Here is a 13,762-nt window from a genome sequence, read left to right as displayed (position 1 = left end):
CCTCCCTCCCTTCCTTCCTTCTCCCTTTCCCTTTCTCTTTCTCTTTCTCTTTTTCTTTTTCTTTTCTTTCTCACTCTGTCACGCAGGCTGGAGTGCAGTGGTGTGATCTCAGCTCACTGCTGCCTCCACCTCCTCGGTTCAAGCTCTGTTCCTGCCTCAGCCTCTCCAGTACCTGGGACTACAGACATGTGCCCCCATGCCTGACTAATTTTTTATTTTTAGTAGAGACAAGGTTTCACTATATTGGCCAGGCTGGTCTCAAACTCCTGACCTCAAGTGATCTGCCTGCCTCGGCCTCCCAAAGTGCTGGGATTACAGGCATGAGCCACCGTGCCCGGCTGTGGTGTATATTCTCTATATCCGTTGATGGATTCTGAGGTTGGTTCCATGACTTTGCTGTTGAGAATAGTGCTGTAAACTAGCCGGGCGAGATGGCGGGCGCCTGTAGTCCCAGCTACTCGGGAGGCTGAGGCAGGAGAATGGTGTGAACCCGGGAGGCGGAGCTTGTAGTGAGCCGAGATCGCGCCACTGCACTCCAGCCTGGGCGACAGAGCGAGACTCCGTCTCCAAAAAAAAAAAAAAAAAAAAAAAGAGAATAGTGCTGTAATGAACATATGAGTGCAGGTGTCTTTTTAATATAATAATTTCTTTTCCTTTGGGTATATTCCCTCTAGTGGGATTGCTGGGTCGAATGGTAGTTCTGTTTTTTAGTTCTTTGAGAAATCTCCATATCTTTTTCCATAGAAGCTCAGCTAATTTATATGCCCACCACCAGTGTGTTAAGTGTTCCCTTTCTCCCCATCCCTGCCAACATCTGTTTTTTTTTTTTTTAGATGGGGGGTGTCTTGCTGTGTCACCCGGGCTGGAGTGCAGTGGCTTGGTCATAGTTCATTGCAGCCTTGACTTCCTGGGCTCAAGTGATCCTCCCACCTCAGACTCCTGAGTAGCTGGGACTATAGGCATGTGCTACCACGCCTGGCTAACTTTTTATATTTTGTAGAGACAGGGTCTTCCTATGTTGCCCAAGCTGGTCTTGGACCTCTGGGCTCCAGCGATTCTCCTTCCTCAGCCTCCCAAAGTGCTAGGATTACAGGCATGAGCCACCACACCCAACCTAACTTTTTAATGATAGTCATTCTGACTGGTGTAAGATGATAAATCATTGTGGTTTTAATTTGCATTTCTCTGATAATTAGTGATGTTGAGTATCTTTTCCTGTGCTTATTTGCTATTTATATCTGTTTTTTGGTGAAGTATCTGTTGTTTGTGTTCTTGTTGAGATTTGAAAGTTTTTTGTTTTTTATTAGTTAGGTTTGGTTTTTGTTTGACAGGGAGTCTTGCTCTGTTGCCCAGGCTGGAGTGCAGTGGCACAATCTTGGCTCACTGCAACCTCGACCTCCTGTGTTTAAGCAATTCTTCCACCTTAGCTTCCCGAGTAGCTGGGACTACATGGTGTGCTGCCATGCCCAGCTAATTTTTGTATTTTTTTTAGTAGAGACAGGGTTTCACCATGTTGGCCAGGATGGTCTGGAACTCCTGACCTCAGGGCATCCACCTGCCTTGGCCTTCCAAAGTGCTGGGATTACAGGCATGAGCTGCCAAGCGCGGTGTAGTCTTGTAATGTATGCGTTCTGTTATAAGCATTTTGTCAGAGCATGATTTGCTTGTTTCCTCCCAGTCTGTGACTTGTCTTTTTGTTCTCTTAACAGTATCTTTTGCAGAGGAAAAGTTTTTAATTTTAATGAAGTCCAATGTATTCTTTTTTAATGGATTTTTTGTTTGTTTGTTTGTTTGTTTGTTTTGCGAGAGTCCCACTATTGCCCGGGTTGGAATTGAGTGGTGTGATGATAACTCATTGCAGACTGGAACTCCTAGGCTCCGACCTCAGCCTCCCAAGTATCTGGGACTACAGGCAATGCCCCACCATGCCTGGCTAAGGTTTTTATTTTTTGTAGAGATGGGGGTCTTGCTTTGTTACCCAGGCTGGTCTCAAACTCCTGGCCTCAAGCAGTTCTCCCACTTCAGCTTTGCAAAGCCCTAGGATTATAGTCATGAGCAACTGTGCCCAGCTGGATTATATTTTTTGATATCATATCTTAGCTGTCATCTCTAAGAAATTTGCCTTAACCCAAGGTCACAAAGATTTCTTCCTACGTTTTCTTTTTTTTTTTTTTTTTTTTTGGAGACGGAGTCTCGCTGTGTCGCCTGGGCTGGAGTGCAGTGGCCGGATCTCAGCTCACTGCAAGCTCCGCTGCCTTCCGGGTTCACGCCATTCTCTCGCCTCAGCCTCCCAAGTAGCTGGGACTACAGGCGCCCGCCACCTCGCCCGGCTAGTTTTTTTTTTTGTATTTTTTTTTAGTAGAGACGGAGTTTTACCATGTTAGCCAGGATGGTCTCGATCTCCTGACCTTGTGATCCACCCATCTCGGCCTCCCAAAGTGCTGGGATTACAGGCTTGAGCCACCGTGCCCGGCCATCTTCCTACGTTTTCTTCTAAACAGTCTGTAGTTTTACGTATGGATCTTGTATATTCTACGACTCTGCTAAGTTCATTTATTATTTCTTTTTTTTTTTTTTTTTTTGAGACAGAGTCTCACTCTGTCACCCAGGCTGGAGTTCAGTGGCACGATCTTGGCTCACTGTAAGCGCCACCTCCCAGGTTCATGCCATTCTCCTGCCTCAGCCTCCTGAGTAGCTGGGATTACAGGTGCCTGCCACCACTCCTTGCTAATTTTTTATATTTTTAATAGAGATGGCATTTCACTGTGTTAGCCAGGTTGGTCTTGATCTCCTGACCTCATTATCTGCCTGCCTCAACCTCACAAAGTGCTAGGATTAACGGCCTGAGCCACCGTGCCTGGCTTATTTATTATTTCTAACAGCTTTTTTATAAATTCCATGGAGTTTCCTATGTAGACAGTCAAATTGTCTGTGAATAGATACAGTTTTATTCCTTCCTCTTCTTTTCTTTTTTCTTTTTTTCTTTTTTTTTTTTTTTAAGGTGGATTCTCTCCCTGTCGCCCAGGCTGGAGTGCAGTGGCACAATCTCAGCTCATTGCAAGTTCCGCCTCCCGGGTTCACGCCTTTCTCCTGCCTCAGCCTCCTGAAGCTGGGACTACAGGCGCCCTCCAAGCTATTTTTTTGTATTTTTAGTAGAGACGGGGTTTCACCGTGTTAGACAGGATGGTCTCAATCTCCTTACCTCTCATCCACCCACCTTGGCCTCCCAAAGTGCTGGGATTACAGGCGTGAGCCACCACTCCCGGCCCTCTTTTCATTTTTTTATTGTACTGGCTAGGGCTTCTGTATGATATTGAATAGCAGTGGTAACAGTGGACACATCCTTGCTTTGTTCTTGGTCTTTTTTTTTTTTTTTTTTTTTTTGAGACGGAGTCTCGCTCTGTCCCCCAGGCTGGAGTGCAGTGGCCGGATCTCAGCTCACTGCAAGTTCCGCCTCCCGGGTTTAAGCCATTCTCCTGCCTCAGCCTCCCAAGTAGCTGGGACTACAGGCGCCCGCCACCTCACCCGGCTAGTTTTTTTTTTTATTTTTTAGTAGAGACAGGGTTTCACCGTGTTAGCCAGGATGGTCTCGATCTGCTGACCTCGTGATCCGCCCATCTCAGCCTCCCAAAGTGCTGGGATTACAGGCTTGAGCCACCACGCCCAGCCTGTTCTTGGTCTTAAGGGAAAAGCATTCAGCTTTTAATCATTAAATATTATGTTAGTGGTATGTTTTTTTATACCTGTCCTTCCTCAGGTTAAGGAAATTCTATTCCTAGTTTTCTGAGCATTTTAATCGTTAATAGATGTTGAATTATTTTTGAACTGTTTTTCCTGTATCTATTGAGATGATTGTGAGGTGACTTCTGTTTTAGTCTTTTATTAAGGTTAATTATATAGACTGGTTTTCAACTTTTTTGTTTGTTTGTTTGAGATGGTGTCTTACTGTTTGGCCCAGGTTGATTTTGAACTCCTGCGCTCACACTATCCTTCTGCCCCAGCCTCCTGAATAGCTGGAACTACAGGCGCTTGCCACCATGCCCAGCTGCTCTTCAGATTTTGAATCAGCTTCACGTTATTAATTTTTTTTTTTTTTTTTTTTTAAGATAGGGTCTTGTTTTGTTGCCCAGGCTGGGATGCAGTGGTGCAGTCACAGCTCAGAGTAGCTGTGACCTACCTGGTTTAGGCGATCCTCCCACTTCATCCTCCTGAGAAGCTGGGACCATAACCACATGCTACCAAGGCCAGCTAATTTTCTTTTGTATTTTGTTGTAGAGATGGGGTTTTGCACTGTTGCTTAGGCTGGTCTCAAACTCCTGGGCTTTCAAGCAGTCCACTTGCCTCGGCCTCCCAAAATGCTGGAATTACAGACATGAGCCACTGTACCCCGCCATGTTCCACAGATTAATGCCACTCTTTTTTTATATTGCTGGGTTCAATTTGCTAATATTTTGTTGAGGGGAGTGGAGTTGCTTCTATATTCATGAGGGATATTGGTCTTGAGTGTTCTTTTATTGTCATATCTTTGTCTGGTTTTGGTTCAGGTAATACTAGCCTCGTAGAATGAGTTGGGAAGTATTTTCTATTTTTTATTTTTTTTTGAGATGGAGTCTCGCTCTGTCGCCCAGGCTGGAGTGTAGTGGCGTGATCTTGGCTCACTGCAAGCTCTGCCTCCTGGATTCATGCTGTTCTCCTGCCTCAGCCTCTCGAGTAGCTGGGACTATAGGCCCCCGTCACCACGCCCGGCTAATTTTTTGTATTTTTTAGTAGAGACGGAGTTACACCCTGTTAGCCAGGATGGGCTCGATCTCCTGACCTCGTGATCTGCCCGTCTTAGCCTCCCAAAATGGGAAGTATTTTCTAAAAGAAATTTGTAGAGTTGGTATTATTTCATCCTTGAGTGGTTAGTAAAATTCTCCACTGCAATCCTAGTGGTCTAGGCCTAGAATTTTCTTTGTTGGAGGATTTTAAACTTTGAATTCCAGTTTTTAATAGCTCGAAAACTATTTAGGTTATTTATTTATTTATTTATTTAAATTATTTGAGACAGAGTCTTGCTCTGTCACCCAGGCTGGAGTGCAGTGGTGTGATCTTGGCTCACTGCAAGCTCCACCTCCCAGGTTCACGCCATTCTCCTGCGTCAGCCTCCAGTAGCTGGAACTACAGGTGTCCACCACCGTGCCCGGCTAATTTTTTGTATTTTTAGTAGAGAAACTGATGTTTCTGTTTTACCATGTTAGCCAGAATAGTCTTGATCTCCCGACCTCGTGATCTGCCCACCTCAGCCTCCCAGAGTGCTGGGATTATAGGTGTGAGCCTAGGTTATTTATTCTTGCCGCTTTTTTTTTTTTTTTTTGAAGATGAGATCTTGCTTTGTTGCCTAGGCTGGAGTGCAGTGGTACAATCATAGTTTACTGTAGCCTCCATCTAACTGCTGGGCTCAGGTGATCCTCCTACCTCAACCTCCTTATTAGCTGGAACTACAGGCGTGTGCTGCCACACTTGGATAGTTTTTTAATTTTTTTCCATGCCAGGGTCTTGTTTGTTGCCCAGGCTGGTTTCAAACACCTGACCTCAAGTGATCCTGCCACCTTGGCCTCCCCAAGTGCTGGGATTAGAGGCATGAGCCACTGCGCTCATTCTTAAGTGAGTTTTGGCAGTTTGTATCTTTCAGGGAATTGGCTTATTTCAAATATGTTGTCAAATTTATGTGCATAGAGTGTTGCTTTTTTTTTTTTTTTCTGAGATAGAGTTTCACTGTTGTTGCTCAGACTGGAGTGCAATGGCACAATCTCAGCTCACTGCAACCTCCGCCTCCCTAGTTCAAGTAATTCTTCTACCTCAGCCTCCCAAGCAGCTGGGATTACAGGTGCCCGCCACCATGCCTGGCTAATTTTTATATTTTTAATAGAGACGGAGTTTCACCATGCTGGCCAAGCTGCTCTGGAACTCCTGGCCTCAGGTCATCCACCCACCTCAGCCTCCCAAAGTACTGGCATTATAGGCGTGAGCCACCGCACCCAGCTGAGTATTTCATAACTGTAATTTTAATGTCTTCAGGATCTGTAGCTGTCACCCCCTTTCATTCCTGATGTTGATGATTTATGTCTTTGATCTTTTATTCTTGGTTAATCTGGCTAGAGGTTTATCACTTTTATTGATCTTTACAAATAATCAACTTTGCATTCATTAATACTCTGTTTTTGTATTTGTTTTTTCTTTTTTCTGTTTTCAAGTTTCTTGATTTCTGCTCTTTTTTTTTTTTTTTCCAGATGGAGTCTCGCTTTGTCACCCAGGATGGAGTGCAGAGTAGCGTGATCTCGGCTCATTGCAGCCTCTGCCTCCTGGGTTCAAGCGATTTTCCTGCCTCAGCCTACTGAGTAGCTGGGATTACAGGTGCCTGCCACCATGCCCGGCTAATTTTTTTTTTTGTATTTTTAGTAGAGACCTTTACTGCTATAAAGTTCTCTTAAACACTGACTACATTACACGAATTTTAATAAGTTATATTTCTGTTTTCATTCAGTTAAAAATTGTTTGCTGATTTTCCCTGAGACCTCCTCTTTGCCCCACAGATTATTTAGAAGCGTGTTTAGTTTTCTAATATTTGGGAGTTTCCCAATATCTTTCTGTTAAGGATTTCTAGTTTTTTCCATTATGGTCGGAGAACAAGTCTTAGTATGATTTCAGTTCCTTTATTTTTGTTAAGGTTTGTTCTGTGGCCCCAAATATGCTCTATCTTGTAACGGTTCTATATTTACTTGAAGAATGTACATTCTGCTGTCTTTTTTTTTTTTGAAACAGAGTCTCGCTCTGTTGCCCAGGCTAGGCTGGAGTGCAGTGGAGTGATCTTGGCTCACTGCAGTCTCCACATCGCAGGTTCAAAGTATTCTCCTGCCTCAGCCTCCCACGTAGCTGAGATTACAGGCGCCCGCTGCTACGCCCGGCTAATTTTTTATATTGTCAGTAGAGATGGGGTTGCACCATGTTTGCCAGGCTGGTCTCGAACTCCTGACCTTGTGATTCGCCTGCCTCAGCCTCCCAAAGGCGTGAGCCACTGTGCTCAACTTCTGCTGTCTTATGTTATTTATAGTTACAGTGAATCTAGCTAGATATCATGGAATAGAAGGAAAGTCACTTGTATGTTTAAGATAAAAAGAGTTGTCCAGGTGCGGTGGCTCACGCCTATAATCCAGCACTTTGGGAGGCCGAGATGGGCGGATTGCTTGAGTGCAGGAGTTCGAGACCAGCCCAGGCAACATGGCAAAACCTCATCTCTACAAAAAAATACAAAAATTAGCCAGGTGTGGTGGTGCATGCCTGTAGTCCCAGCTACTCAAGAGGCAAGAGTTATTTCTAACATTTGACAAGTTATTTCAGGCCATTCCCGTAGACCTCAGGGAGTGTCCATTCACTCTTGCACTGTTAAATAAAAAGTTTGCAAGTACTTTTAGGCCTTAAGGAAGCATGGTTCTCAAATTGTCAATGTGCATCATCAGAATTATGGCAGAGACAGTTAATGAGATTCCTGCATTCCATACTCTGGAAAGAGCAGTTAGTGTTTATTTTAGATATTCTTCATAGATAAATGATCTCATTTACACTTTCCAAACATACCTCTGAGAGAGGCACCATTTTACAGATGAGGAACTTGTATGAGATTACGTCTGTAATAAATGAAAGGGCCAGTAAGCCTGGCTTGCCTTACTCAGGATCCCAAACTCTAAACCACAGCACTACACTAGTCCTCATTACCTGAAGTGTGCTGATTCCTGAGGTCCACGGTGAAACCAAGGAAGATACATGTTAAATTATCCTTCATATTTTGATTTGTCTTGTCAACAACTGTGAAATACATAGTTATAGTCCTATTGACTACATCTTGGAGGCTGTCCTAAAAATGATTTATGTAATTTTATTTTCTCCTTTGTCTTCTAAAAAGAAGAGAAATTTACTTCATTAGTGGTGACTTTCATAATGAAAATACAGTTTACTACAAAGGGAGACCTGTGGGCCATTGCGTCTTCCATATCTAGTAAATTATCTTTTCTTTACTAAAAAGGGTGAGCTTGGAGTCAAACAGCAAGTTTTATATCATGATTTCTTCTTCTTTAACTTTGTATTATGGAAAACTTTAAATATCTACACAATTGAAAAAAAAATTTTTTTTAAAACTGGGTCTCACTTAGTCGCCCAGGCTGGAGTGCAGTGGTGCGATCTTGGCTCACTGCAACCTCTCCCTCCCAGGTTTGAGCAGTTCTCCTGCCTCACCCTCCCTAGTAGCTGGGACTACAGGCGCATGCCACCACACGCGGCTAATTTTTGTACTTCTAGTAGAGATGGTGTTTCACCATGTTGGTCAGGCTGGTCTGGAACTCCTGACCTCAGGTGATCCGCCTGTTTTGGCCTTCCAGAGTGCTGGGATTACAGGCGTAAGCCACCGCGCCCGCCTGAAAGATGTTTAATAGAGTAATGAACCTCTATGTATCCATTACCCAGCTTTGATTATCCACTCATGCCATTATTGTTAAGATCCATCTCTCCACTTCTTTGCTGCCTGTTTATTCCCATCATTTCATCTAAAAGTTGCAGAGTATATCTACAAAAATAAACGCTTTTAAAGCAGAGAGTTTTTGAGCAGTTCAGTACATGGATTTTCCTTTAAATGCTTTGTAAATGTCATTACTTGCACAAAGCCTTCGTGTGTTCTTGCACTCTAATTAATTTTGTAGTGCATCACAACTTTTCCAGCAGGGGGCACTTGGAGGCTGGAGGGATTTAGGTATTCAAAGGAGAGCCCTTGAGCTTTTATCATAACCCAGAGTAATCCATCTCTTCCCGTACTTTTTGAAAAATCTCTTTGGTGAATCTAGATGCAAAGCAAAAGATGCGACAGGCCTGGAAGTCCTGGTTGATCTACGTGGTTGTTCGTAGGACCAAACTTCAGATGCAGACTACGGCTCTGGAGTTTAGGCAACGGAGTATCTTATGGTGAGTCTGCTCAACCGCCCTACAAAGTATCAGCCATCATTTTACCTCATCAGCTTTATGGTGCTGGAAAACAGCATAAAACCCCACCTTAAAACAATGGTTTGTGTTTGGTTTTATTTTTATTTATTTATTTTTTTTCGAGATAGGGTCTTACTCTGTCACCCAGGTTGGAGTGCAGTGCCACAATCTCAGCTTACTGCAACTTCCACCTCCTAGGCTCAAGCAGTCCTTCTACCTAAGCCTCCTGAGCAGCTGGGACTACAGGCATGCACCACTATGCCCAGCTAATTTTTTTCTGTTGTTTTTGTTTCATTTTTTTGTAGAGGCGAGGTTTTATCATGTTTCCAGGCTGGTTTGAATTCATGGGCTCAAGCGATCTGCCCACCTCAGCCTCCCTAAGTGCTGGGATTATAGGCATGAGCCACCATGACCCATTCTCACCTTGAAACAATGTTTTGAATGTAGTTGATGCCTAATAAAGATTTATTGATAACTTGTTTATAAGATCAGAGTTTCACATAATCACAATTAACACGAATTGAGTGCTTACTATGTTCTAAACTCTGTTAAGGTTGTGTGTGCATGTGATAATTTTGTAATGTAAAGTATCTTATTTTAACTCTTACCATGAACTGTAAGTACCATTATTGTACAGATTAAGTTGTACAATAAGGCTCAGAGAGGTCAAGTAACTTGCCTAGCACATACAGGTTGTAATTGGCAAAACTAAGGCTCACCCACCCATGCTCTTAACTGCTGTGCTGCATTGCAGCCCATCAGCATTGTAGACACACTGGAAGAACATGAATTAGTCCACTTTTGTAGCCAGATGTGTAACAATGAGCTGCTTTATAATGGGACAGATTTCACTCTCTGTAGTCTGTAGTGATCCACTGGTGTCCTGAATGGTAGTATATTAAGAGCTCACTTCCTGCCTGAAAGAGTTGGGTATTGAACAAAGTATGAATAATAGGAGAGGCTTTCAGCTGCACTTACTTGGGTTTGAATCCCTCTTCCAGTCTATATTATTGGGCCATTTCATCTCTTCAGCTTTTATTTTCTTCATCATTGAAATTGTTACACCATACTTACAGATTTGTCATCAGAAATAAATAAAGTAATATCTGTAAAGTGTTTAACAGTGTCCAGAACATCAGTGGGCATAAAGAAGTTATTTATTTAAGTAGAAATAAAATAGGCAGAGTGCAGTAGCTCAGACCTGTAATCCCAACACTTTAGGAGGCTAAGGTGGGAGGATTGCTTGAGGCCAGGAGTCTGAGACCAGCCTGTGCAACAAAGCCAAGACACTGTCTCTACACACACAAAAATATTTTTAATAAGTAATTAAAATCGTTACTTAAAATGTATTCAGCAAGTATTTCAAAATGCCTAATTAGTATGCAATTTTACTTAAGTCTGAGTGATTTTTTTTTTTCCCCGAGATTTATTCTCGCACTTTTGCCCAGGCTGGAGTGCAGTGGCATGATCTTGGCTCACTGCAACCTCCGCTTCCCAGGTTCAAGCTATTCTCCTGCCTCAGCCTTCAGTAGCTGGGATCACAGGAGCATGCCACTATCACCCGGCCAATTTTTTTTTTTTTTTGAGACGGAGTTTCACTCTTGTTGCCCAGGCTCGAGTGCAATGGTGCAATCTCGGCTCACCGCAACCTCCACCTCCCAGGTTCAAGCAATTCTCCTGCCTCAGCCTCCTGAGTAGATGGGATTACAAGCATGCATCACCACGCCTGGCTAATTTTGTATTTTTAGTAGAGATGGGGTTTGTCACAGGTGATCCGCCCGCCTTGGCCTCCCAAAGTGCTGGGATTACAGGTGTGAGCCACCGTGCCCTGCCTAATTTTGAATTTTTAATAGAGACAGGGTTTCACTATGTTGGCCAGGCTGCTCTCAAACTCCTGACCTCAGGTGATCCACACGCCTCAGCCTCCCAAAGTGCTGGGATTACAGGCATAAGCCACTGTGCCAGGCCATAGCTTATGTTTTTTAACAAACCAAATTGTGTAGGCCAAACAGAGCATATCTGTGGTGTCTAAAGCAGGATCTGACCGTAGGAACCATAAGTTTCCAACTATTAATTGGCAGATCTGGGACTTTTTCTCGATTGTTTTGTTTTCTTTTTTTCCCCAGTAGTGAATCTAGAGATGGTGCTATGAAGGAGAGGGCTAGAGCTGAGGGTCTGAGACCCCACACTAACTGCTCCTCTCTTTTCTGAGTGGCTTTTTTCTGATGGATTCCATCTTTGATTTGCTCTTTCACAGGTTGTGGTGGAGCATGTGGAGGCAGCAACTAGGACAGGTCCGTGTGAGCCGTGCCCTCCATGCCTCTGCTGTGAAGCACAGGGCCCTGAGCCTCCAGCTGCAGGTGAGTCCAGTAAACGTGGGTTTTGGCACCCTCTGTCCCTGTTGTCAAGTCTCTCACCCACAGAGGGAAGTGCTGGGCCTTCCCAGCAGCTCAGGGCCTGAGCCGGGGTTGGGGCAGAGGTAATCCAGAAGGCTGGGCTCTTCCAGAGGGAGGCTGCTGTTAGGAATAAAGCAGAGGCTTGTCCTAGATGAGCCTAGATCAGTGGCTTCCAGAGTGCTTCTGGTAATTGTGGAGCTGGAGAGGGATTTATGAATTAGTTATAAACATGTTTAGAGAAACAGCAATATACTCTGATTTCCTCATTACTGTTTTCCTGCAGCAAATCAGAAAATAATTGGGGCAGAAAAGAAACTAAGACTGAAAAGAAAACCTGGCTGCTGCTGCTTTATAGTTTTGATTGTCTTAGAGTGTTCTTTTAGGCAAGCCCTTAGCTTCTTTTGTCAATCATAAAGGACTAAGGCCTGTACTAAAACTTTCTTATCCTTTGATATATTCTCTGAATTCTTGTCATGTTTTTATGTCTGCTGGGTACTTACAAAGCTGCCAAGTAAGTTATAGGAAATAGAACCAGGAAGAGGAAAAAAAAAATTAGTGCCTGTTTCCAAAGGTAGGAATAGTATCTTCTTATTCTAACAACAAATTGCATAGTCCATGCAAATATGTGCAAATCACATGCAAATAACATATATAGTCATCTAGATCAGTGATCAGCAAACTGGCTCACAGGCCAAATTTGGGCTGCTTTCTGTTTTTGTAAATAAAGTTTTATTGGGATACTGTTACACCCATTCGTTTATGTATCATCTGTGGCTGCTTTCCGATTACAAGGGCAGCGTACAGTAGTTGCAAAAGAGACCTTATGGCCTACAAAAACTAAACTATTTGTTTTCTGACCCTTTAAGAAAAAGTTTGCTGACCTCTGAACTTGTAAGGTCTTCTGAGGCAATAGCAAGGAAATAAGAGACACAGCCAATAATAATAACAGTACCAATAGCAGCAGCAACTGCAGCCTGAGTGACAGAATGGGACCCTGTCTGAAAAACAAAAAAGAAGAAGAGGTAGCTTTTATTGTTGTCTACTTGCGTTAGGTGCTGGACTAAGTTACTTTATGTGCATTATCTAATTTTCACAAACCTTTTTAAAAAGTCCCATGTTATTGTTAAGAAAACCGGGAGTATGGCAATTCCTCAAGGATCTAGAACTAGATGTATCATATGACCCAGCCATCCCACTCCTGGGTATATACCCAAAGGATTATAAATTATGCTTGAAGGGGTGGCCTGCCCCTCCACACCTGTGGGTGCTTCTCGCTAGGTGGAAACGAGAGACTTGAGAAAAGAAATAAAGACACAGAGACAAAGTATAGAGAGAGAAAAGCGGGGCCCCAGGGGGCCAGTGCTGTGCTTTCAGAGGACCCACACTGGCACCGGTCTCTGAGTTCCCTCAGTATTTATTGCCAAAAAGATAAGGGAGTAAATCAGCAGTAAGGCTTACAGATACACGGAGCTGTTACATTTTCCCAGTATCGGGCAGGAGACAGATGTTTTTCTTTTACTGAGATTTAAAGGACTGGTACTGACCTTCAAACCAAGCAGGCTTTGAACATTTATCTAACAAAGCACATTCCTTACAGCCCAGAATCCTTTCAACTTTAATTAGCACAGCAATGTTTCTAGCAAGGACAAGATTGGGGGTAGAGTCACAGATTAACAGCATCTCAAGTATAGAGCCGAATGAAGTCTCTTAAACTTACTTCTATCTATAATAACACAGCAACAGGCTAACCTATTTTTTCCCTACAATGCTACTACAAAGACACATGCACACGTATGTTTATTGCGGCACTATTCACAATAGCAAAGACTTGGAATCAACCCAGATGTCCATCAGTGACAGACTGGATTAAGAAAATGTGGCACATATACACCATGGAATACTATGCAGCCATAAAAAAGGATGAGTTTGCGTCCTTTATAGGGACATGGATGCAGCTGGAAACCATCATTCTTAGCAAACTATCACAAGAAGAGAAAACCAAACACCGCATGTTCTCACTCATAGGTGGGAACTGAACAATGAGCTCACTTGGACTCGGGAAGGGGAACATCACACAATGGGGCCTATCATGGGGAGGGGGGAGGGGGGAGGGATTGCATTGGGGAGTTATACATGATATAAATGATGAATTGATGGGTGCTGACGAGTTGATGGGTGCAGCACACCAACATGGCACAGGTATACATATGTAACAAACCTGCACGTTATGCACATGTACCCTAGAACTTAAAGTATAATAAAAAAAAAAAAAAAAGAAAACCGGGAAGGTGAAATAACTTGAACCAGGGTCATATGTATAGTGAAGCTTAGAGCCAGGTTTTAACCTAAGCAGCCAG

At 43.4% G+C, this 13,762-nt stretch overlaps 1 protein-coding gene across 3 annotated transcripts in view; it reads left to right on the top strand.

Moving 5' to 3' along the window:
• The window catches only part of LOC116418537 (protein SFI1 homolog), a 64,896-nt gene that overhangs the window by 26,433 nt on the left and 24,701 nt on the right, over window positions 1-13,762 (top strand). For all 3 annotated transcript variants that reach the window (XM_031934636.1, XM_031934637.1, XM_031934638.1), the window contains 2 exons: window positions 8,874-8,991; window positions 11,267-11,369. In XM_031934636.1, coding sequence (XP_031790496.1) covers window positions 8,874-8,991; window positions 11,267-11,369 — 221 coding nt within the window. The remainder of the gene's footprint in view (window positions 1-8,873; window positions 8,992-11,266; window positions 11,370-13,762) is intronic.

Source organism: Piliocolobus tephrosceles, chromosome 19, assembly GCF_002776525.5.
Source record: "Piliocolobus tephrosceles isolate RC106 chromosome 19, ASM277652v3, whole genome shotgun sequence".
Lineage (NCBI taxonomy): Eukaryota > Metazoa > Chordata > Mammalia > Primates > Cercopithecidae > Piliocolobus > Piliocolobus tephrosceles.
This window is presented reverse-complemented; position numbering and strand designations above follow the sequence as displayed.